A 27176-nucleotide genomic window follows, 5' to 3' on the forward strand; every position below is an offset into this window, starting at 1 on the left:
GTACGGTGTCCTAATGCAGGCAGCGCGGTGATGTCGTTCTCTGAAAGGCAGCAGCTACAGGGGCCAAGACGCTCTCGGAACCTTCACGCTGGAATCAGGTATCCACTGCGGACTGCAAGTGACGTCACTTCCGGATGCGGGAGGTGCACGCGTTCAAGACTTTCGAGTCTCTTCCTCAGGCTGGGCTTTAATTTAGTTTACTTTACATTTTGGCCCCTATTCCCATTCCAAGTAATACTAGCTTTTTGTGAACCTTAGACATCTACAGGGAGTGCGCTTGAATATCATGTTTTGTTTAATGTGAAAAAAAGGTACATCCAAACTTTTATGTCAACCACTATAATTTATTAAAACATTTTTTGAACTATTGTACATCTTTACTAGCATACGTCTTAATTAGAACTGATTATTTTGTATATCAGCAAATAAATCATTATGTCTAAACACCATCTGATGAACAGGGGTACCTAAAACATTTTACTTTAATGCTAATTAGGAATTGCGTCATACTGCATCACCTTTCCTAGTTCCTGCACTGGGAAAACTTTACTCCCTTCCCTGAGTAATGCAAACTCTTCTCCAGTTCAAATATATTTAGGCAAAGCCATGCCAGCGTTTGAGCCCGTTTTGCTCATACAAGGGTCCAATAAAATCAACTGCCCCATTAATGATGTAGAACACCTTTCTCAACTTTTTTATTAATACAGTGAACCCTTACCGGTGTCGGCAAACCACTGCTAATAAGGATGGTGATTGGGAAGAATGTTCCTTACATTTGTGGTCAATAAGAAGCTTCCCTCCTTACAGATAGCTAAAAAGATCATTGGTTTCAATGGTTACTCATCGGAAAGGCAGAAATTGCTAATTGCTCAAGGAACCCCTAACAACTTCTTGCGGAACCTTCTTGATTGAGAAGGGCTGGTGTGGAGTATACAAAAATGTAGTTCAACCCTAAGCTGAGTACCTATACCAACCCTTCTCAACCAGGGTTCCTCCAGAGGTTCCATGTGTTGTGTCTGGTAGACCACTTGATGGTGACTGCATAGTGGAACCAGTAATGTGACGACGATGATCTCGTTAGCTGTCTCTAATAGTGAAATTTAGACCATAACTGTAAGGGAAGGGACTTTTTTTCCCACTGACCCACCACCGTAAGGGCATATTAGCCCTGTCCCCAAATTAATTGGTTTTAGTAAGGCCTGGAAATTATTTTAAAGCTTACTCTGGGGTTAAAGGGTTGAGTAAGACTGATCTACACCATTGAAGAGCCTGTAGACTGACCTACCCCTTTGAAGAGCCAGTAGACTGATCTACACCATTGAAGAACTAGTAGACTGATCTACACCACTGAAGAGCCAGTAGATTGATCTACACCATTGAAGAACTAGTAGACTGATCTACACTATTGAAGAGCCTGTAGACTGACCTACCCCTTTGAAGAGCCAGTAGACTGATCTACACCATTGAAGAACTAGTAGACTGATCTACACCACTAAAGAGCCAGTAGATTGATCTACACCAGGGGTGTTCAAACTTTTTTCAAAGAGGGCCAGATTTGATGAAGTGAACATGCCTGAGGGCCGACCATTTTTGCCTGACATTCTTTGAACCATTAAAATTTGGTCTGAGTGTGTTTGTCCGAGCACTAATTCACGGCCCAACAAGAATTCTCTTGCCTTTGTGGCTGTGTGTGGGTGTGGGGAAGAGTTGAGCTTGGGCGTGTTATTTGTATCTATCTATATATCTATAGATATCTATATAGATATATATCTTTTGTGGCCCCAATGAATCCCTGAGCGCCACTCAACACTGATGAGCTTAGAGTGTTATTTTATGTATACCTTATTTATCGGCGTATAACACTTTAAGAGGGAAGTTTCAGGGGAAAAAAAACAATTTTAAATAAAGAACTGTGAAGCAAAATAAGGGTCAGTGACCATGAATGCAGCCTCCCCATTGCCATGAATGCAGCCTCCCCATTGCCATGAATGCAGCCTGATCCATGCCCATTTGCAGCCTCGGAGGGGACAGGGAGGGGACGGGACGAGCGCTAACAGATTACATGCAGGAGAATATTCTGTTTTCTTGGTGGCCTCTTTAATACCAAGTCCTGCCTTCTATGATAGACAGAACAGTCGTCCAATGGCAGCCCAGGAGACAGAACTTTCTAGTACAAATGCCACTGAGTAAGCGCTTGTTATGTCCCCTCCCTGTCCCCTCTGAGGTAGCGCTGATAAATACAGTATATATCTTTAGTAGCCCAGGGGCCGCAAAAGATATATATATATATATATCCAAATTACCAGGGGGGCCACATTAAACTGAAACAAGGGCCGCATTCGGCCCGCGGGCCGGACTTTGGACATGCCTGATCTACTCCATTGAAGAACTAGTAGACTGATCTACACCAGTGTTTCTCAACTCCAGTCCTCGGGGCGCACCAACAGGTCTTGTTTTCAGGCTTTCCATTATTGTGCACAGGTGATTTTATCAGTTTCACTGCCTTTGTAATTACCACAGCAGTTTGATCTGAGGGAAATCCTGAAAACATTACCTGTTGGTGCGCCCCGAGGACTGGAGTTGAGAAACACTGATCTACACCATTGAAGAACCTGTAGACTGATCTTCGCTATTGAAGAGCTAGTAGAATAATCAACATCATTGAAGAGCTAGTAGATTAAACTACACTATTGAAGAGCTACTAGACTAACCGACACCATTGAAGAGCCAGTAGACTGCACTACACCATTGAAGAGCCAGTAGACTGGACTACACCATTGAAGAGCCAGTAGACTGGACTACACCATTGAAAAGCCAGTAGACTGGACTACACCATTGAAGAGCCAGTAGACTGGACTACACCATTGAAGAGCCAGTAGACTGGACTACACCATTGAAGAGCCAGTAGACTGGACTACACCATTGAAGAGCCAGTAGACTGGACTACACCATTGAAGAGCCAATAGACTGGACTACACCATTGAAAAGCCAGTAGACTGGACTACACCATTGAAGAGCCAGTAGACTGGACTACACCATTGAAGAGCCAGTAGACTGGACTACACCATTGAAGAGCCAGTAGACTGGACTACACCATTGAAGAGCCAATAGACTGGACTACACCATTGAAAAGCCAGTAGACTGGACTACACCATTGAAGAGCCAGTAGACTGGACTACACCATTGAAGAGCCAGTAGACTGGACTACACCATTGAAGAGCTACTAGACCTGTCGAATGCTAAATGACAGGTTATGATAGCTAATAATTAATAAAGAATAGCCACTGACAGAAAATGAGAGGCAATTAAAAAAGATACTATAAATTAAGATATATCCATGATCTGCAGAGAGACCAGAGATAATTGGAGGTTTGTTTGTGGACATTTTATACCAGCTAATATATACCTTCTCAGTATGTTTGAAATAAGTCCATAGTCAAGTTTATTGTATTGATTCCAGTGGATACAGAAAGTCTTGACATTATTTCTGTATGGGTAAGCCACAATCAAAATGAGTATTGTACAAAGAGCTGCAAAGAGTTTTAACATTGTGCTTTATTTCCATTGTTTTGGGACCATTTTCACATTTCTGGATAAGACGTATAGCTGGCCACTCCACACATATTTCCCTTGTTCCTTGCAATTCGGACATATCCTTGATCTCCGTAATTTTCCCCCCAGCTGAATGAGGGAAAAAAAGACAAAATTAGCACTTTTTTAGATCTTTTATACAAGATTTATAAGCCGTTTCATTAACATTCCTCTTCAGGAGGGGACCAAAGACACACTCTAGTGCACTTTTTTGTGTGTGCTCACATGCACTTTTTTTAGCACTTTGGTGTTTTGTTTTTCTTTTTTATTAAAAAAAAGTGCGGCCCCATGGTCCCCACTGCATGTCATTTGCCTAGAAGAATAACATGCACTGTCTCTTTGCCTCCTAGGATATGCATGTCACATAGCCCAGGAGGCATAGCACTTCATTCAGAAAGGAGGAGGGGGGCGTGCTTAGTGCCACATCATCAGGAGATGCGCCGGCTGAACCAGGAAGAGCGGTGGGCCTCTTGATGATGTCACATTTAACATGGTGGCGCGGGATCGAGAGGTGTCAGAATACAAGAGGATCCCAGCAGGAAAACTAATCCTCTGGGTGGGTAACAGAAATGCGCTGGCCAGACCACCCAGTAAGTGGGGGAGGAAGCTGAACATTTTGCTTTAAGGTAATATTGACATTGACATATTTTATAGCGTTTAAGGCCCATTGACACCGCCAGTGTACAATGTGAGAAACAGTGCCAGTGCCTGATTCTGGTGCATTGAAAAAAAACAAAAGCAAATTAAAAACAAATAATTAAAAAGCAGTCTTACCTGTTTTTTATAAGCCAAAAGTCCTTTCCTCCAAGGTTTCCATACCCTACAGCAAGAACGCCATGGTTCACATCTTGAGTGCAAGATGAATCATCATAGACACCTGTGGAGAACACGCTTTTCAATAAAGTTTGTCCATACGAGATTAAAGACGTTTTCTACTTTCCTATTCTACCTGAAAAATTAAAATAATCATCACACTTTAGAAATAACTCAGTATTTTGGTCTGTGGGTTGCTTTTACGAGTTTGAAATGGCATGGTGATATAAAACTTTTTAGCTGCATTTTACGACGTAGACAATAATGCCTCGTACACACGATAGGTTAACCAGAGGACAACGGTCTGATGGACCGTTTTCATCGGTCCAAACCAGTCGTGTGTAGGCCTCATAGGTTATTTAACCATAGGTTAAAAAAAAAAAGCCAACTTTCTTTAAATTTAACCTATGGATTCCTAACCGATGTGAAAAAAACGATCGTTAGTAGGCACAACCATCGGTTAAAAATCCATGCATGCTCAGAATCAAGTCGACACATGCTTGGAAGCATTGAACTTCGTTTTTTTTAGCACGTTGTTGTGTTTTACGTCACCGCGTTCTGACACGATCGTTTTTTTAACCGATGGTGTGTAGGTACGACGGACCATCAGTCAGCGTCATTGGTTAACCTATGACAACGGTCCTTCAGACCGTTCTCATCGGATAGACTGATCGTGTGTACGAGGCTTAAGGGTCCATCCACATCCTGGGAGCACCGACAGTGTAGAAGAGTGATGGCTGCTGGAGGAGCAAGGAAGTTGAGAGCCATTGCAAGAGTTACTTTTACTACAACACGGAATTCAGCTTTGACGAGGGACAACTTACCACTTTTATACAGGTAAAAGGAAGCATGTTTTGCATCAATTGCTACTGATATTGGTCCAACAGTACCAAGGGCTTGTTTCAGATTTTCCTCACCAGGAGTTACTTCCTGATACTTCAAGCATGTGGCAGCCTTGCCAGATGGGTTATAGATACACTGTCCATCCTTAACAAAAAAAATATCCAGTAAGTAGATGTTTTGCATACCCAAATCGACCAGCGACAGCCTTGTTTATGTTCATTAAGGACCTACTTACTGTGGCATGATAAGGATATGCTGAATCAGAATCGATGCCCTGGTTATCAATCACATACTGAAAAGCTTCGGTCATGAATCCACCATTGCAGCCATGGTTTCCATATTTAGTAGAACAATCAACAAGGTTCTGAGGACTGAGGGAGACCAGCTGTCCTGTCCTCAGCTTCATTTGCCCCTCCAAAGCACCAACAGCGCTAAATGCCCAGCAGGATCCACAGGAGCCCTAAAACAAAGGTAGCAATATCAATATCAATAATATAATTATTATTATTATACCAATTCACAGAAGATTGGGGCAACCACCTAAATTATAGATCTGATTTATTCCACATGACACTTTATAAATTTTCATATTTGCTTAACAAGAAATAAAGAGGGAAAAACTGATCAATTTGCAGTTTGTTTGGGAATTCCTTTGAAGCACAATGAGACTTTAATGCTGTCCATATAAGCTATGATAGATCATTAAAGATTCAACCATTTCGAAAAAACGCTTCACCTGAGATCAACACAACAAAAACAATGATTTGGTCAAATTAAATGGCCTTTTCTGTCAAGACCAATTGCTACTTTTTAATTTATAATTAAGCTTATACACATTGCAAATTTCCAGCAATTTCAACCACTTTTGATCAATCCAAAATTGTAATCTTGAGTGTTCGAATACTGTATGGAGATGAGCAGTTTTCGAACAAGGCCTTGATAGAAAGAAAATCTGATTGCTTTAAAAGACAAGCAGTCTTTTTTTTCTGATTTCAATCCCTTTTTTTCCATTAACCTATATTAGAGTTTTCAAATTATAGCTCAGTTTAACCACTTAACCCCCGGACCATATTGCTGCCCAAAGACCAGAAGACTTTTTGCGATTCGGGACTGCGCCGCTTTAACTGACAATTGCGCGGTCGTGCGACGTGGCTCCCAAACAAAATTGGCGTCCTTTTTTTCCCACAAATAGAGCTTTCTTTTGGTGGTATTTGATCACCTCTGCGGTTTTTATTTTTTGCGCTATAAACAAAAATAGAGCGACAATTTTGAAAAAAAATAATATTTTTTACTTTTTGCTATAATAAATATCCCCCAAAAATATATAAAAATACTTATTTTTTTCCTCAGTTTAGGCCGATACGTATTCGTCTACATATTTTTCGTAAAAAAAATCGCAATAAGCGTTTGATTGGTTTGCGCAAAAGTTATAGCGTTTACAAAATAGGGGGTATTTTTATGGTATTTTTATTAATATATTTTTTTACTAGTAATGGCGGCGATCAGCGATTTTTTTTTCGGTACTGCGACATTATGGCGGACACTTCGGACACTTTTGACACATTTTTGGGACCATTGGCATTTTTATAGCGATCCGTGCTATAAAAATGCATTGGATTACTATAAAAATGCCACTGGCAGTGAAGGGGTTAACACTAGGGGGCGGGGAAGGGGTTAAGTATGTCCCTGTGTGTTCTTACTGTGGGGGGGGGGGGTGGCCGTACTAGGGGAAACACTGATCCTCGGTTCATACATTGTATGAACCGAAGATCAGCATTTCCCCTGCTGACAGGACCGAGAGCTGTGTGTTTACACACACAGCTCCCGGTCCCCGCTCTGTAACGAGCGATCGCGTGTGCCCGGCGGCGATCGCGCCCGCCGGGCACACGCACGGGAGCGGGGGCTCAAAGAGCCGCCGTATAGCTACGGGCTCTCGCCCAGAAGAGCCGACCTGCCGCCGTATAATGACGGTGCGCGGTCGGCTAGTGGTTAATCAATTGAATTCAGCTGGACAATCAAATTTGCGGGTGGTAGACTGGCTAAAGTAAGGTGACCAGATTTTAAAAATGAAATCCGGAGACATATATATTTTTTTTTCATTGGTAATGGCGGCAATCAGCGACTCTCTGCCCGTCGCCGTCCGCCTCACAGCCTATCAAGTCTCACTCTCTAGCCCCGGCTACTACTGGGTGGGGAGCGGAGGAAGATCACTCTGCCAGGGAAGGCAAGGAGATAAGTAAGCAGGTGGCTGGCCGGGACTTGCTCAGAAAGAAGCCGAGCTGCCGAAAGAAGCCGAATGTCGGTGCGGCTCTATACGGCGCCTGCGCACCGGCTTTCGGCTACTTTCAGCAACTCGTGACGCGCTGTATGCGACCGTCGGAAGGCTGTCAATCAAATAGGAACGCCCAGTCCTGCAGACCATACCCGGAAGCAGCGGAGAACATCTATCTCTAAAACGGTAAGTACTGCATTGATTTAAAAGAAAAAAAAAAACGATTGTGCTTCCCACAATTAGCCTCAATCTAATGTTAAAAATGTGTTTTTCGGGTGAACCCCCGCTTTAAGACGGCTCTCATTCACTACAATGACATTTCTTATGTCCAGCGACTTGGGGTGATTTGAGGTCTGACAAGTCCAATCCCAAGTCGCTGTAGTGTGAACCGACACTAAAGGTATTCTTTTATATACAGCATATTATAGGTATTTATTTGCTGCCTACAATTTTTACGCAGTGTTCTTCATATTGTACATTCCTTCCTTCAAGGAGCATACAATCTGATATTGAACAGTTGTATTAATATGGTATTAGTGGCATAATAAATGACTAAAATCAAGGGCATTGTGTATCTTCCCTAGTACTAGATGCTGCCTGTTGGACCACCGTGCAGCATCATTAATTGCAAACATACCAACTGTAATCCTACTACTGAAGGAAAATACATTGATTTTGCAAGGGATTTTTCCCTTAGCTTAGTGAATGAGTTGAAGCATTTCTATCATCCCAATATGCAAGCAGAAACACTTTTTACATTTTTCTCTGCACGTTGTTGGGTATCCTTTGCAAAATGAATTTTCATCACGCGCCACCCCACCACCACCACCACCATGCTTCCCAGGCTCCGGTGTCCCACCTGAAGACCTGGGACATGCATCGTGGGTGAGCCAGATAGTAGAAGAGGAAGACCAGTAAACATCCAATCACTGATCTCTCCTGGCTGTAAAGAACATCACTTTCTGTTGTCATTTTCCCTGGCCGCTATGGCCAGGGAAGAAGCTAATGGAGCGTGATTTGCACTACATTAGCTTCAGTGGAGGACAAGCGAGAAATCAGGGGTCTAAAAATCTTCTGATGTCTCATTAAAGAGAACCTGTCAAAAGGGGACTTTTTGTCCCTTGTGTTATATAAAAAAAAAAGAGTTTTAGTGGAAACAAATATTGTCAAAAAACAAACTTAAAGTGGAGTTTCCATCCCAAAATTTTTTTTTTCATTATTGTCCTCATTAGACCTAAAAAAGAAAAAAATGTTTTACTCATCTGGAAATGCATGTTGCTATGTGGTCCCACGAAATTTGCCTTTGGAATCACCTAGGATTCTGACATCATCTCCCTCTAATGCTCCTGGGAAATGTGTGTCATCATTTCCCAGGATGCAGTGCGCTACCCAATTATCACTCCCCATCCAAGACTTCCAGGAAGTAAGTGCTTGTGGGCTTCACAATGCCCACAAGCAAAATGACAATGGTGTGGACATAGTTTTATAAACTATATTTTTTGAATAACTATGCGGAGCGGCAGCGGATTGTAAAATAGTAAGTGACCGGATTTATATTATAAAAAACGCATGATGAAAGGACATACATTTAAAAAATTGCTAATTGTGGTTGGAACCCCGCTTTAATCCAAGTACTTAAAACCCCCCCAAAAAAATGTTGAGCCCACCTCACCCTTATGTACGTCAACACACCTGTCAGGGCGCCCATGTATGAAAACCCCACTTTTGCTACACATGTTACATATCACTGAGCACACCAGACTGAGAACAATTATTCAAGGGCCAATATTCACAGTTAACTGTCAATTGATGAACCGTAGGTCCTTTGAAACAAAAAAACATGGAAAATTTAGGGTACTGAAGTTCAACATCATTTTGTGGGTGCATACAAATTTAAAACTTGATATGTTGAGTATCTATTTATTTGGCGCAACCTCATCCATTATATTTTACTCAAAATTGGGCAGCATGTTTAGTTAATTTGCTCTAAAAACTGTGGGCTAGATTCAGAAAGCCCGCCGTAACTTTGTACGGGCGTAGCGTATCTCAGATACGCTACGCCGCCGTAACTTAGTGAGGCAGGTTCTGTATTCAGAAAGAACCTGCGCCCTAAGTTACGGCGGCGTAGCGTAAATGTGCCGGCCTAAGCGCGCCTAATTCAAATTGTGAAGAGGTGGGCGTGTTTTTTAATGCAAATAAAACATGACCCCACGTAAATGACGTTTCTAACGAACGGCGCATGTGCTGTCCGTGAACGTATCCCAGTGCGCATGCGCCTAATCACGTTGCAAATAGTCAATGCTTTCGACGTGAACGTAATTTAAGCAAAGCCCTATTCGCAAACGACTTACACAAACGACGTAAAATTCGACACTGTCCCGACGTCCATACTTAACATTGGCTATGCCTCATATAGCAGAAGGAACTTTACGCCGGAAAAAGCCTTGCGTAAACGACGTAAAAAAATCCGCCGGGCGCACGCACGTTTCTGAATCGGCGTATCTAGCTCATTTGCATATTCTATGCGGAAATCAACGGAAGCGCCACCTAGCGGCCAGCGTAAATATGCACCCTAAGATACGACGGCGTAGGAGACTTACGCCGGTCGTATCTTAGCAACATTTAAGCGTATCACAATTTGAGCATACGCTTAAAGATATGACGGCGCAAATTCGGACTTACGACGGCGTATCTACTGATACGCCCGTCGTAAGTGTTACTGAATCTAGCCCTAACTTTAGTGTATTTATACAAAAAATGTGTGCAAATATCATGTGACCTAAAAAAAAAATTCAAGCTATCTCTGTTTAATTCTGCAGGGTGTCTCCTTTCAGGTAACATAATATTTGTGGGTTTTAATGAATGCTCAGACCTAAAATCATTTTTTTTAAAGCTGTGAGGAAAAAACACAAAAAAGGCTCTGGTATCGAGAGGGTTAGGGATAGTTAAGGGCTAAAATTACAGTACAATATAACTTCTAAACAGGGTGAGAAAAACCATAAAAATAGAATTAGATAAGAGTTGTATGTAATGTTTACAGAGTCAGTGAAACAAAAGGTTTCATTTTACACAGAAACATGCTGAAACCTAATATGCTGATCGACATTAAGCCTGGAGCATACCTATATCTTTGTGTACTAAAATGTCAGAACCCTGTAGTATCAAGATTACATGTGTTAGAATTTGTTTTTGGAAGTAGCAATAGGGAATCTGTCAAAGCACTTCTAAAAATGTTCATCCTTGTTAGTTATTTTCTTTATTTGAAAGGGGACCCTTTTAATTCTTTAAAATTGTGTCACCAAGGTTATGCCTCTTGACATAGGCGTCCGCAGGTAGGGCACTTCCCCCCCCCCCCCCCCCCGGGAATCAGGGATCAGATTGGTATTGTTAAATTCAGCACAGTGGCATCGCTATGGGGGGGCGAGCAGCCCGCACCCAGGTGCCACGTTTTTTTTCCCCTCGGAAAAGCATACACACGACCGGTTTTCAAGAGGGGAAAAATACAGAGTTGTCAGTCCGCCCCTGGGCCCCCACCACCTGTCCTGCCCTGACTGTGAGAATATTCGTATGAACGATTGTTGCAAATCTGCTATCTGTATAGCCAGTTTAAGGTTTAACCCTTCATTATGTATTTGCTACTGTATGTATCTGTTAGGTATTGCAGTCAGTATACTGATTACAGCTAAGCCAAAAAGGGATTAGATATTTTTCTATTTAACAAGAAAAGCTAATGAATTTGCTGAGTGGGGCAGTGGCGGCCAGTGTTTTTTTTTTGGGGGGGGGGGGTGGGCAGGGCGGTCGGTACTCAGTTAGCACCCCCTGCACTTACCCAAGCAGGCACCAGTGGGCAGGTTGTGGGCTCCGGCAGGCAGCGGCGGGCGGCGCGGGGGGGGGTCTGGTGGCAGAGGCGGGCTTCTATGGACGGCGGGCTCCTGTGTCTTCTGTGCAGCTTCTTTCTTTTCCTAGGCGTCCAATAGGATCGCTTGTTCTTTCAGCCAATCAGGTGACGGGTATCAGACCCGCTTTCTGATTGTCAGGAGGAGGATCAGTGTTGCAACAGCGCATATTCATGCGCTGTTGCAACACACCTGGGTGGGCTCCGGAACGCAATGCTCTGTGCCCCAAGCCCACCCTATTTTGAAGTCTATTAGAGCCTCTTGCTCTAATCAGTGCTTAAAAAAACACACCCCAACCCATCCCCGCCATAGGAATTCAATAGCCCAGCGTCCTGAAAGGGGACGGGTGCATGAATATGGAGAGCAGTGGGGCATGGATTAGGGGGGGGGGGTGCACCCGTGTACCTACAATGGATGGGCCGCCTCTGGAGCAGGGCCATATAGCCAATGAGACCAATTTAAGCAGTCCCCCTCAGGCAGGACTCACAGGGAGGGGGCCTTCTTAATGTGCAGTGTATAAGGTCATGCAGTTGAAGACCATAATCTGTTAGGCCTCGTACACACGACCGAACATGTCTGCTGAAACTGGTCCGCTGACCAGTTTCAGCAGACATGTTTGGTCGTCTGTACGGCCGACCGGACAAATGTCCGGCGGATCGGACAGGTTTCCAGAGGACAAATGTTTCTTAGCATGCTAAGAAACATGTCCGCTGGAACCATGTCCGTCGGACATGTTCGGTCGTCTGTATAGACTCACCGGACATGTCCGATCGGCCGCCATCCCTCGCATGCGTCAAAGTGATTCAACGCATGCATGGAAGCATTGACCTTCCAGGGTCGCGCATGTCATCGCGGCGATGGCGCGGCCACGTCACCGCGATGTCTGTCCGCGCGGATTTCTGTCTGATGGTGTGTACAACTATCAGACAGAAATCTCCGGGCGGACATGTCCGCTGAAAACGGTCCGGCGGACCGATTTCAGCGGACAGTCCGCTTGTCTGTATGGGGCCTTAGACTTTTGTTGACCTCTGACACTTCCGTTAAAGTGCTCCAAAAAAGTTAATGAAGCTAAATGAGGGGGATATTGAATAGTTTCATATCATTTTTTACCATAGATGCCAGCTGTTCCAGATTTTTGGGACAATCCCGTATGTTGATGCTCTGTCCCGATGATTCTATGTCCTCGGCTGCACCCCAAGGTCACAGCATCACCCTTATTTTATTCACTGAGCTTGTGTAGTAACTCGAAAAAAAGGTATTAACTGAGGGGATTGCAGCCTTGAGTGGGCAGTTCCTGCATATATAGGCGATCTGGGCAGGTCTGGCCAGAAGATGGGTGTGATCTGTTTGGGAAGGTCCAGATGGTAGGATTGTTAAATGTAGGCTATGGGTGGGGATGACAATATCCCAGGGACTGGGACGAATACTGTATGTTGTCAGGTATGTTTTACTGCTTTTTGTATTGTTTTACTGAAGATATTTATTAATATCAGTAATACTCCTTGATCTGTCTTACCTGATTTTTGACATTTGTGACACATCCCTTATCCCTCCAATCTATAGCGTCTGGCACCATAAAGCGGTCTGTAACATTCCACGAGTTACCTATCCTCTTCATATTACGGGGAGGTAGTATAAGTCCAGTTAGCTGGGCCTCCACTTCTTCACTGGTCTGAATAAAAAGAGACAAAATTACTGATATTAGGTAAAGTATATGTGAACCCTCATCTTGTAAAAGAAACCATTCGGTTTAAAATAGAAATGCAAGGTAAAACATTTATACTTATAAAAAACATTATACATACTGTCACGCCTTTGGCCTACAAGGAAATACAGTAATATCTTCTGGACTCAAATAATGTCCACCAGATGCCACTCTTAACAAAGGACTGTTGATGGGCAATGTTCTATGGTAATGTACATTTCCTGTCGTGTTACGGAAAACTGTCTTTACTTCCTATCACCACTCTTTCATCTTTTTTTCAGTCCACAGTCCACATGGAGTCAGCTAAAACTGCACCACATGTTTCCCAAGTCTTGACCCTCCTGGGACAGCATCGCTGGTATGATAAAGACTGTTTATCTATATGCCTAGTAGACATTTGTTTGTGTTCATATAATTCTTATATGTTCATTTATTTGTTTATCTCTAGTTTCACCATTATTCATACGCATCTTATATGGCCACCTCCTGTTCATCTAATAAAGATCCAAAGTTACAGACAGTCTGGTTTTATTAGGATGCAAGGTTTCAGCTGTATGTTGAGCTACATACACGCCAGAGGCAAACGTGTAGCGAGAACAGAACAAATACCTTTTTTTTTTTTTTTTTTTTTTTTTTAAGTGATTATATACCCTCTGGCCCAGATTCTCAAAGGGCTTATGACGGCGCAACGCCATGTACGCCGTCGTAAGTCCTAATCTGGGCCGTCGTATCTATGCGACTGATTCTTAGAATCAGTTACGCATAGATATCCATTAGATCCGACAGGCGTAAGGCTCTTACGCCGTCGGATCTTAACTGCAATTTCTTTTTTGCCCGCTAGGTGGTGCTTCTGTCGTTTTCCCCGTCGAGTATGCAAATTAGCTAGATACGCGAATTCCCGAACGTACGCGCGGCCGACGCAGTAAAGTTACGACGTTTACGTTAGGTTTTTCCGGCGTAAAGTTGCCCCTGCTATATGAGGGGCAACCAATGTTAAGTATGGCCGTCGTTCCCGCGTCGAAATTTAAAAATGTACGCAGTTTGCGTAAGTTGTCCGTGAATGGGGCTGGACGCCATTTACGTTCACATCGAAACCAATGACGTCCTTGCGACATCATTTGGAGCAATGCACCCTGGGATATTTTACGGACAGTACGTTTGGCGCGCAGTACGTTTGGCACGGGAACGCGCTTAATTTAAATGCTACACGCCCCCTACCCGCCTAATTTGAATTAGGCAGGCTTGCGCCGGGTGATTTACGCTACGCCGCCGCAACTTTACAGGCAAGTTCTTTGTGAATAAAGCACTTGCCTGAAAAACTTGCGGCGGCGTAACGTAAATGAGATACGTTACGCCCGCCCTAAGTTACGCCATTCTACGAGAATCTGGGCTCTGTTCTTAGCTGCATAAGGAGCTTAGGGCAGTGGAAATAGCAGTACACTGGTGTTCACAGTGAATGGCTGTGCAGGGGGATGGTGTCAGGACAAGTGTGATCATTGGAGAACAGGTTTAGTTCCCAACACAGCTAGGGAACTGACCACGCTTATAAAAACGTATAAAACTTTTCAATACAAACTTATTGAGATTGAAAAGAATGAGTTATATTATTTTCAGGGTTGGAGAGGCAATTATAATTTTAGCCTGTAACCAAAGTCTATAGCCTTCATTCTCAACCATTTCAACACAGTGGAACCCTTGAAATAACTTTCCGGTTTTAGGGAACCCAGGCTAAAAATGACTATATCTACAACTCATGATACATTAGTGTGAAGGTCAGTGGGAAGAATGTTCCATAATCTTCAATGACACTTCAATGACACTTGTGGTCATTGAAGAATTACCCCCTTACAGATAGCTTAAAAGCTCAATGGTGCCATTGGTAACTTATCTAAAAGACAGATATTGCTCATTGCTCAAGGAACCCCTAGCAACATCTGGAGGAACCTCAGGGTTCCATGGAACCCTGTTTGAAAAACACTGGTCTATAGGTTTATATAGAATATGGTGGAATTTGAATACAAGGTTGATATTTCCTGGAAGAGAAGGTGCTTGAAGTGTTTGTCAGGTCAAAACTATTCCCTTAAAAATATTGCAAATACAGAAAAATGCCAGTGATCCCCTAACGTTCTTCCTGCTTTGGCTGACAACACAGTGCTTTATCTGTGAACCTATGTCAAAACTAAGTGTGCCACTCAGCCTCTAGAAGTGCAGAGAAAGAAAAGTCCCCAGTGCAAGTTCCACGTGTTTCGCCCCATCACAGGGCTTAATCATGGGGACTATGTGCAGGGCGAAACATGTTGGGGATGTGGCCTGGAAAGAGCTCGAACTGAACACCTTCTACAAACATGGTTTTGCTGTAATGTGCGGCTTTTGAGACTTTTCATTTTTCACATGGTGCTTCTTCTGCACTGAAATAGCAAAATTGTCAGGTCTGCCTGCTAGGCTACAGAAATCCATATATTATAGCCCTCTACGTCCAATTCCACATGCATAATTTGGTTTCTTTCTCAGCAAAACAATGCTGCTGCCTTGACTTCCAAATCCTTCCTACACACTGTAAAGGGAAAGGGTTCTTGGGAGATGTAGTTTTGGGGGAAGCAGGAACTAAGCTCCCAGCAGCTAGCTTTGTAAGGATATTACAAACCTAATGCCATCAAATAAAGATATACAAATTGTTACTGTATGTCACCACCGTTTACGATATTTCCATTCCATCAACCACGACAGCTTATCTGACACTCCACAATCCGACAGGCACGATCCATTCCAATTCCCCAGAAATAACGAGACAAGCTCCGTTCTCTCAGTCAAAATGTATGAACGCCTTTAACGGTAACTTAGCTTTCTTATATACAGTTTTAGAAACCAAGTGAACAATGAATCAACTCTCCACCCACACATCACACACTGGGGGGGATTCAATACACCTTCAGATGGGCTAATTACTAAACATTCCAGACAGCCTGTCTCCGCATTAGAGGAAGTAATTACTACAGCTTGACAAGTCACATTCCACACACAAAACAGTATTATTAGCATACATAATGAAAGGTCTTTAGGAGCCTCAATTGACATCTCAAAAGCATGTGTCCTCACATTGAAGGAGACACTCTTATTGACCGGTTGTGGGTCAGCATGAAATCAAACTGTAATATGTCCAGATCTCCTGCAATACATGAATTAACCGTAATGTCCCATCTCATGTAATTTATAATTAATATTTCTCAGTCACCCTATGCCCAAAAGGGGCACAGGGGGACCCTAGACCCAAGAGTCATTAGTGACGCTGGCACAGGAGTACCCCTCATCCTTCAAAAGTCTCTGGGTGTCATGGGTCATTCTGTTACAGTTACCTTCTACAAGAACAAGGTAAATCTCCAGTACATTAAATCATGGTGGGACATACGGTATATACTCGAGTATAAGCCGACCCGAATATAAGTCGAGGCAGCTAATTTTACCACAAAAAATTGGGGAAAACATATTGACTCGAGTATAAGTCTAGGGTGTCCATCTGCATTCCTCACTGTGCCTCACTTTGCCTCACTCTGTCCATGTGCATGCCTCACTGTGTCAATGCTTCACTGTGCCCATGCCTCACTGTGCCCATGACTAGACTTACGTTTAACATGGGAGTATATAGAAGGGGTGCCCGACCGTAGGTCCCCCAGACAGTAAACTTTGCACACTTGTAGAGGAGAACTGGGGCTACATGTGTGCCAAGTTCCAGGGGACCTACGGCCAGCCAGTACCAGGTCACCAAATTTACCGGAGAAATTACCATTTAACATGGGAGTCTATGAAAGGGGTGCCCGACTTTGAAAAATCTGTGCTTTCCGGCCGTAGGTCCTCCGGACAACACACTTTGCACACTTGTAGAGGAAGATTGGGGCTATATGTGTCCCCAAAGTCCGGGAGATTAGGCGCAAAAAGGTGACTCAAGTATAAGCCGAGGGGGGCATTTTCAGCACAAAAAGATGTGCTGAAAAACTTGGCTTATACTTGAGTATATACGGTACTTTAGAAGAGGAGAAAGAAGTTTAGGGGTAAAGTTGGGTAATGCCCAAAAAATAATGTAAAGTGAATGCCGTTTTTTTCTGAGGTTTGATTATATTAGGTGCAATATAAGCATTCTAAATACTGTTAATTACCCATTATATCCTGCTGTACTTTTATTTTTATTAAAGTGCTAGTGTTGCCCTTTCACCTCCCGTAGTAAGGGGTGCTGTGCAGGGAGCTGACATTAAGTCGCGGCGACGTCGCGACACGTCACCGCGGATGTATTCCGCGCGGATTTCGATCTGATGGTGAGTACAGCCATCAGATCCAAATCCGCCAGAGGATTTATCCGCTGGAAACGGTCCGCCGGGCCGTTTCCAGCGGATATCCTCTGGTGTGTACGGGGACTTAGACAGATTCAGGTACTCATCGAGCTAGATTCAGGTAGCTCGGCGCATAGTTTTGCCGGCGTAGCATACCGAGTATACGCTACGCCAACGGCGCGCCCAGAGCAGTATTCACGTGCATGCTCAGAATCACGTCGTATATACTCCCTAAGATACGTCGGCTCAATGCTTTCGACAAATTATTTTTATTACATTTTTGAAATACATTTTAGATTCCCTATGAGATTAAACTGTTCTCTTCCTTGTTTCTGTTGTTCTTCCCCATCATAAAAGGGAGGTGTAAGATACAAAAAGGAGAAGAGGAAGACTATTGAACCCTTTGACCCATTTGTCTATTGCATAAAAGTACAATAACAACTTGTGAAATGTTATTGTACATCTAAAGCCCGACTGACTTTTGCCATCGGAAATTCCAACCGTGTGTATGCCCCATCGGACTTTTGTCAGAGGATTTCCTTCGAAGTTTGGATGGAAGTCCTTTGGAATTCCGATGTTAGTTTGGCCAGGCAAAAACCAGATCGTGTGATCAGGGCTCGACAAAATCCGGGCGCCTGGTCGCAATTGCGACAAGAAATTGTGACCTGACGCTCGCGCCCGCCGGTAATTGAGGCCGCGGCTTTGCGACATACAAGGCCTCAATTACCGGCCGTTGCAGGCCCGCCGTGATTGCCGGTAATAGGAATCAGTGTGACAGGTCCTCTTTATGGAGAGATGTGGGGTCAATAAGACCCCACATTTCTCCTCCAGGCTAACAAGCATGAAATCGGTGTCCCCAAATGCAGCCTTGTGTCCCCAAATGCAGCCATCTATCCCCAAATGCAGCCTTGTGTCCCCAAATGTAGCCTTGTGTCCCAAATGCAGCCTTGTGTCCCCAAATGCAGCCTTGTGTCCCCAAATGCAACCATGTGTAGCCTTGTGTCCCCAATGCAGCCATGTGTCCCCAAATGCAGCCTTGTGTCCCCAAATGCAGCCATGTGTAGCCTTGTGTCCCCAATGCAGCCATGTGTCCCCAAATGCAGCCTTGTGTCCCCCAAATGCAGCCATGTGTAGCCTTGTGTCCCCAATGCAGCCATGTGTCCCCAAATGCAGCCTTGTGTCCCCAAATGCAGCCATGTGTAGCCTTGTGTCCCCAATGCAGCCATGTGTCCCCAAATGCAGCCTAGTGTCCCCAAATGCAGCCTTGTGTCCTCAATTGTGTCCCCAAATGCAGCCATGTGTAGGTCCCCAGTGGCCTACCTGTGTAGGCAAAGAGAGAGCCCCCTGCCACCGCCACCGCCGTCTAGTTGATCAGCATGCGGGGAACATAACAGCTTTCATTTCAATAGCTGTGTGTTCCCCGCCACTCGTCGTCATATATAGCCCCTCCCCCTTGTCCGGGCACTTTGATAGACAGATCACCCCTTCCAATCCTGGGACGGGTGATCTGTCTATCAAAGTGCCCGGACAGGGGGGGGGGGGGGGGCTATATATGACGACGTGCGGGGAACACACAGCTATTGAAATGAAAGCTGTCCAGCTCTCTGTCCGCTCTCCGCCCCCCTCTCAGCCCGCTCTCTGCCCCCCTCTCACCCCGCTCTTCACTCCCCAAAAAAGTATCGGGTGAAGCATCGGGAGCATTTGCAAGAGTACAAGAACTCGCCCAAATGCTCAGTATCGGTCCGGATACCGATACTAGTATCGGTATCGGGACAACCCTAGTTATACCCAACTCTATATTAATGACCATGGCATAGGAACTGGATGCCCAACGAGCTTATATAGGTGTGAGGGTCAGGTGTCTACAATCTTTTAGCCTCTCAATAGCTTTTAAAGCACCCAATGCAGTAGTAGCCTGCTCCTATACACACGGACCCGAGGGTGGCACTACCGGTGACAAACACTTCATGCTTAGTGGTACAAATGGCTGCCATGTTGCACATTATAATACATTTTAATCATGTTAAACTGAAGCAAACTTATATTTCTACTATTGATTCTCACTCATTAGTCACTAATGCATTTGAGAATTAACCATACATACCATATCAGCAAGATGGTTCATTCCAACAGTGAACGAATGAACCCCCAATTCATGTTCCAGGTTATGTAGTGACACAAACTTCAAGTTCTTTTCCCAAATCAATCTCCTTGTCAAGTCTTCTCTCTAGAACATGTACAATACAAACATTGATGTATGATAGGCGTGTCTGTACATAGATATGTTAAACCATCAATAGGTCCCATTGACACACAGGTGAATGATTCAGTTGTAAGCAAAAGTGGCCATTTAATTGTAAACCAAAGATGTAAAATTATATATATTGACAATAAAGTAGTATTTAACCCAAAAGCAAACATTTATTATTTTGCAGATTATCAATTCTTAGATGTGACGGCTGCATTCGTTTCCTTTTTTTGTCTTTACAGTGGAACCTCGGATTGCGAGTAACACGGTTAGCGAGCGTTTCGCAATACGAGCACTGTATTTAACCACTTCAGCCCCGGACCATATTGCTGGTCAATGACCTTGCCACTTTTTGTGATTCGGCACTGCGTCGCTTTAACTGACAATTGCGCGGTCGTGCGACGTGGCTCCCAAACAAAATTGACGTCCTTTTTTTTCAACAAATAGAGCTTTCTTTTGGTGGTATTTGATCACCTCTGCGGTTTTTTGTTTTTGCGCTATAAACAAAAATAGAGCGCCAATTTTGAAAAAAATGCAATATTTTTTACTTTTTGCTATAATAAATATCCCCCAAAAATATATAAAAAAACTATTTTTTCCTCGGTTTAGGCCATACGTATTCTTCTACATATTTTTTGTTAAAAACAATCGCAATAAGCGTTTATCGATTGGTTTGCGCAAAAGTTCTAGCGTTTACAAAATAGGGGATAGTTTTATGGCATTTTTATTAAAAAAAATTTCACTAGTAATGGCGGCGATCAGCAATTTTTATCGGTACTGCGACCTTATGGCGGTCACATTGGACACTTTTGACACATTTTTGGGACCATTGGCATTTTTATAGAGATCAGTGCTATAAAAATGCATTGATTACTATAAAAATGCCACTGGCAGGGAACGGGTTAACACTAGGGGGCGAGGAAGGGGTTTATTATGTTCCCCAGGTGTGTTCTAACTGAAGGGGGGGTTGGACTGACATGGGGAAATGATTGATCACTGTTCATACATTGTATGAACAGACGATAGGTCATTTCCCCCCCAACAGGACCGGGAGCTGTGTGTTTATGCTTGGAAAGACTCGGAGAGACATGTAAGTACTCCATTCTGAAGCCTTTACGAGGTTTTGCGAGGTCAGCCAAGCTGTCCTCGGGCCTTTCCGGGCCATTTCCGAGGCTCTCCGGTGCCCCCCGCATCTGGCCGCATGCGGTATTGCATGCCATTGAAATCAATGCGGAACAAATTATTTTCGTTTCCATTGACTTCAATGGGGAAACTCGTTTTGATATGCGAGTGCTTTGGATTACAAGCATTCTCCTGGAACGGATTATGCTCGGAATCCGAGGTTCCACTGTATTTTATTTTCATCTGCTGATCCAGCAAGTCTGTTCTTCAGAGCACCAACTCTCTTCTAGCAGAATGTATCAGTTTACATGAATGAGACAAACCACCTAACATTGGCAGGGGTGATTAAAATGATCACCTTTTATTTATTCATGCAAAACATTTATCCCAAAAGCATAGGTTTGCAGTCAATTGCATTAGGGTGTGCATCCAAAAGCTCAAACTTAGAGCAACATAGGCAGTAGCTAGGGGTGTACATGCAACGCTAGGATTTGCAGCCATGACAGAAATTACAGAGTGCAAAGTACATGTGAACGAGTCCGTCATTTATTTTTTTAAATTTATTTTCCTTTTTTACACATATATATATATTTATTTTACATTTTTATTTAATAATGTTTTACTTTTTTTTTTAAACTGCCCTTTTGGGGGACTTTGGTGAAATATTAGGGTTCTTTTTTTTTTTACTTCAGACTTCACCTCGTAGAGTTTTACTTGGAGTGCTCAAGTTATTTTGCCGGCCCTTTAGCGTCTCTAATTTGGTTTCGCATCATTAGTAAAGGTGGGGTTTTTGTCTCTTTTAATGCTTTCTTATAAAAAAAAAAAAAAAAAATTTCCCCCATAAATCTATTTATTATAAATTTTTTCCAAACAATAAATAGTAAATAAACTTTCCTGTTTCTTCCCCTTTTGCATTTTATTCCCTGTCCCTCCACCCTCCCTCCCTCACTTTCGGTCTTCTCTCTCACCATATATAGCCACTTTTATCTAGATTTTCCTCTTAAATCTTAAGGGCTAGATTCACATAGATCAGCGGATCTTTAGATCCGCGTGATCTATGTGATTTAAGATCCGCTGCTGCAAGTTTGAGAGGCAAGTGGGTAATTCACAAACCACTTACCTCCAAACTTGCGGCGGCGGATCGTAAAACCCCCGGCGGAATTCAAATTCCGCGGCTAGGGGGAGTGTACTATTTAAATCAGGCGCGTTCCCGAAATTTCCCGGCGTGCATTGCTCCCACTGACGTCACTAGGACGTCAGTGGTTTCGGCGTGAGTGTAACTAGCGACGTTCGGGTTTCTGAAACGACGTAAAAAAAAAAATTCCGTCGCGGGAACGACGGCTATACTTAACATTGGCTGCGCCTCATAGAAGCAGGGGTAAGTATACGCCGGGAAATCGCTATGTAAACGTCGTGCCCGCGTACGTTCCTGAATTGGCGTATCTCACTAATTTACATATTATTCAGCGTAAATCAGCGAGAACGCCCCCCGCGGCCATTTTTAAATTGCAGTTAAGATCCGACGGTGTAACACAGTTACACCTGTCGGATCTTAGGCATATCTATGCGTAACTGATTCTATGAATCAGGCGCATAGATACGACCGGCCTAACTCAGAGATACGACGGAGTATCTGGAGATGCACCGTCGTATCTCTCTCTGAATCTAGCCCTAAGTGTCTTCTCTTAGGTTTTCAGCATAGCTCCAGGACCTCTTAAATGCTCTCCAATTTTCCCATTTCCCATTTTGGCTCATATTGTTACCCTCTATAATTTATTTGGTGTTATGTACCATCTAGAGATACATTTGTAATTCATTTCCGCAGTTTGGCTATCTACCGCGGAGGAGTGTGTCAGTTTCAACATTTTCTTAATTGTAGTCCTATCTTGCTGTGCCCCAAGTTCCCCTTCCCACTTTTCTATAAATGGGGGTATCGTCAGCTTGTCGCCCTCCAATAAGATCCTATATACTTTTGATATAGTACCCTTGGAGCTTTCCGCCAAACATAGTTTTTCTATATCTGTTAGCTGTTCACCTGATCTCAGTGGAGATGGTAATTTTTGAACAAACTGACTTAGCTGTTGATACCTCCAGTTACTAATATCCATCAAACTTATTTTTTTAAATTTATTTTCCTTTTTTACACACATGCATCTGCAATAAGGCAGTACAGCCGGGCCCCCTCCCTTTTGAACTAATGTAACACGGGTCTGGTACAGGAGGGCTGGCTGTACTGCCTTAACATTGACCCTGGTGCATGGGTGATTAGGGTGTGCCCAGGCACACCTGGAAAGCCCCCTACACATGACTATGCCCAAACGGATTTTATTTATTTTTTGCTGTAACTGCTTTTAAAGTGGGAGCTGGAGTTTGACTTTAATGTGTTAGTGCAGGGATCTCCAAACTACGGCTCTCCAGCTGTTGCAGAACTACACGTCCCATAAGGCATTGAAAATCTCTGACATTTACAGACATGACTAGGCATGATGGGAATTGTAGTTCCTGAACAACTGGAGGGTCGTAGTTTGGAGACCCCTGTGCTAGTGTTTCGAAATCTGCTAATACATTTAACACTCCCCTCCCCTAGAACAGTGGTTCTCATCCTTCTAGGGCCATGACCCCTTGCAAGACAAGTAATTTACGCCCCTAACCCACGGACATTTAGCGCTCCCTGAGTCCTTGTATTGGCAACTATAATCGCAGGCAGTGTAACTCACTGTCTCCGGCTTCACTGTGTCTCCAGCTCTGTGGTGTCTCATAGCAGTGAGCAGTGTGACAGGTCCTCTTTATGGAGAGATGTGGGGTCAATAAGACCTCACATCTCTCCTCCACGCTTACAATGATGAAATCGGTGACAAAAAAATCACAGATAACATGCCGACAGCCGCGATTGCGGCTTTGTTTACTTCCGGGTACCGGGCGTGATGTCATAACGTCGCGACAGGGCCTCCGACGGTCATATAGATGACTGGTGACCATCTGGTCACCAGTCATCTCTATGCTTCCCAGCAGCGCCGACCGGTTCGCTCTCCGGGCCCCTGATGGCACGGGAGAGCCCGGAGAAGCACCGGATGGCGACGGGAGGGGGGGGACGTCCCCTCCCGCTGCCTATAAGAATGATCAAGCGGCGGAACCGTCGCTTTGATCATTCTTATCGTGCACAGAATCGGTGGCTGAAGACGGCGATATCTGAATGATGCCTGTAGCTGCAGGCATCATTCAGATATCACTGCACAAAGTGGAGGACGTCATATGACGTCCTCCCATTGACAAGTGGTTAAATAACAGATCAAAGTACTTGATTAGTGTTTCTGGCAGATAAGCAGTAAATCACATCATCCTATGTATCATCTGATCCATACCTCATGGTCATATTTCTTATTGTGGGTGACTTTCCATAATGTCCAGTGGTTGTCCAGTGCCGGGTCTATAGACGATGCTACTGTTGCAGCCAACAAAATACACACCAGAGACTTCATTCTGTAAAGAAAAACAAGAAGCACATGTATGATTTTGCACTTTTCCGATATATACTATGGATCTAAACATTAGCAGAGGAGGCAAAAAAATGAAAGTTGTGATGTATAAAAAGAGTTTTGATACTAATAGTGATAAGGTTTCAGTAACTTGTCAAAAGTTGTATTACAGACTATAGAAAGATCGGTTGTCTGATATGAACCAAAGTAAAGATGGCGCACTTTGTGAAAAAGGTTACTGTGTTTCCCCGAAAATAAGATCTACCCCGAAAATAAGACCTAGCGCTATTTTCCAGGACGGCTGCAATATAAGCCCTACCCCGAAAATAAGCCCTAGTTTAAAATGCTTGTAAAATCCTATAATCCACTCTATTACAGTATTATATAATGTACAATGTGAGTATTTCTGTAATATAAGCTGACCTCTCGCTGCTCTCCTCCTCTTCTCCCAGCGGTCAGCAGAGGATTTGCACCCCCCCCCCACTGCAGTGCATGGTGCGGGGAAGAGAGCTTTGACGGGTCACGAAAGCTATAACAAAGGTATTTGGCACCATTTTATTACAGAAGTACACACATTGTACATTATATAATACTGTAATAGAGTGAATTATAGGATTTTACAAGCATTTTAACTCAGGTTCACGGTGGGGATTCCTGACAGGCAGGGAGGGAGAGGGGGAGAGAAGAGAGCACATTACAAGGTAAGACCTACCCTGAAAATAAGCCCTACTGTGTCTTTTGTTGCCAAAATTAATATAAGACCCTGGCTTATTTCCGGTGAAACGCAGTAAATGTATTCAGGGGACATAACAGAATGTGCATATAATACACCTACAGGAAGAGCAAGAAGTACAACACAAGAGAAGTACACATCACAATGGATATCAGGTGATCAGTAGGGTATTGAGGGTGCTTATCATTTGAATAGTCAGATATCCAACTTAACAGTCCCCACACACCTTATCTTATTTTATATGTGATGTTCTTTATTAATAATTTACAGTATAGTTTACGGTAATGATACTGCAGAACACTGCTACTAATCACAAGGCAGTGGCTTAGTGCTGTCAGCCTGAAACAAGAAGTACTAACAGTTGCTAAGAGTTCATTGAGCCGAGGCTGGTTGCCCTTCCATTTGATAATGCCTACATAGTGTAGGGTCCAATGTTATTTTGCAGAGCCAGCAGTATGACAACAGTCATCTTTTAAGTTGTCTGTGAGGTTGGCAATTTGACCACCACTATGGGGGGGGCACAGTTTTTCCACTCACCACCAATGTAAGGAGCATTCTTCACACTGACCACCAATGTATGGCCATTCATCTCACTGACCCCTAACTCAAGGGACTTTCATTGCACTGGCATCCAATGTAAGGGCACTCTTCTTACTATCCACCAATGTAATGGGGCATTATTCCCACTGGTAACCAATGTAATGGACATTCTTCCCACTGATCACCAATGTAAGGGACATTCTTCCCACTGACCACCAATGTAAGGACCATTCTTCCCACTGATCATCAATGTAAGGAGCATTCTTCTCACTGACCACCAATGTAAGGAGCATTCTTCTCACTGACCACCAATGTAAGGAACATTCTTCCCACTGACCACCAATGTAAGGAGCATTCTTCTCACTGACCACCAATGTAAGGGACATTCTTCTCACTGATCACCAATGTAAGGAACATTCTTCCCACTGATCACCAATGTAAGGAACATTCTTCCCACTGATCACCAATGTAAGGAACATTCTTCCCACTGATCACCAATGTAAGGAACATTCTTCCCACTGATCACCAATTGATTAATTTTAGAAGGGGTGGTTCAACCACCGTGGTTCCCTGAGACCTGAACATTGCGAAAGAATGCTTTAAAGTAAGTTTCTTTTTCTCCAGCTGATATTATTAAACATTTGGAAACACACGCTGCCCCCACATTTCCTGAAATGTTTTAACAAAAGCAGAAGTACATCTGCTGTGACGAAACGTGTAAAAACAAAATCACTGATTTGATTAAAAAACAAATACTAGATTTATTCGAGTGAACCTTGAATTAAAATCTCCTAAGAGCTCGTTCACACAGACGTACCTTAAGATAAATCTATATGGGGGCTGGGTTTACCCACACGGGTGGCACAGGGGTTCTATGCATCCACTGCTGCCACCTGCAGCACCGGGGCTGGAAGAACACCCCAGTACAGCAGAATGGACTCACAGCACAGCCAAGCTGAGACAGAGACCGCATTTTGCTCTAACAATCAGGATCAGAGTATAACTACACTCTGATCTACCCTTAAATTTAGATAGCACCAGTTCTGTATAGTACATAGGCGCTACACAGGTATCCCAGGAGGCTGCAGGACCAGGTACATATTCTGGCCTAGGCTAATATGGTGGAGGAGGGAGAGGCAAACAAATAAAGATGAAATAGGAGGAATAAACTAACATCCACATTTTCAGGACAAGAGTTTGGGGTGTAATAAGACAATCTCTGAAGGAAAATCACACACACAAACAAACGTGCACAGCGATGGTAATTAAACTTGAGATAAGACAGGAAGAGGGCTGTGGACTGAGGAGGGAGGAAGAGTCGCAGAGGCGAGAGTGTTCATAAAACTGTTGGATAGATTTTCTAAATCACTATCCAACAGTTTTATGACCACTCTCACATCTGTGACTCTCTCCCCCCTCCCTCCCCAGTCCATTGCCCTCTCCCTGCCTTATCTCTCTATAGCCTGGTACACTGCCAGGGTGCTATTCAAAATAAACATGAGCATGTGGTGAAAAGGAGACAGAAGAATACAAATGTGCAGGTGCTAATGAAAAATACCTTGCACAGTAACTACAAACACAAAACCTGGGATAGTTGCCAAAACTTTACATGGTA

General features: G+C 43.6%; 1 protein-coding gene across 1 annotated transcript in view; it reads right to left on the reverse strand.

The window, feature by feature from the left end:
- Positions 1 to 3418: 3418 nt before the first annotated feature.
- Positions 3419 to 27176, reverse strand: part of LOC120920357 (cathepsin S-like) — a 45439-nt gene continuing 21681 nt past the window's right edge. Inside the window, exons 2-8 of the mRNA XM_040332392.1 lie at positions 24175 to 24292; positions 19547 to 19669; positions 12932 to 13087; positions 5483 to 5707; positions 5229 to 5391; positions 4366 to 4468; positions 3419 to 3681 (exon numbers count right to left, since the gene is read on the reverse strand). Of these exons, the coding sequence (XP_040188326.1) occupies positions 3582 to 3681; positions 4366 to 4468; positions 5229 to 5391; positions 5483 to 5707; positions 12932 to 13087; positions 19547 to 19669; positions 24175 to 24291 (987 nt within the window). The 5' untranslated portion in view covers position 24292 and the 3' untranslated portion in view covers positions 3419 to 3581. The remainder of the gene's footprint in view (positions 3682 to 4365; positions 4469 to 5228; positions 5392 to 5482; positions 5708 to 12931; positions 13088 to 19546; positions 19670 to 24174; positions 24293 to 27176) is intronic.

This window comes from Rana temporaria, chromosome 13, assembly GCF_905171775.1.
Source record: "Rana temporaria chromosome 13, aRanTem1.1, whole genome shotgun sequence".
Lineage (NCBI taxonomy): Eukaryota > Metazoa > Chordata > Amphibia > Anura > Ranidae > Rana > Rana temporaria.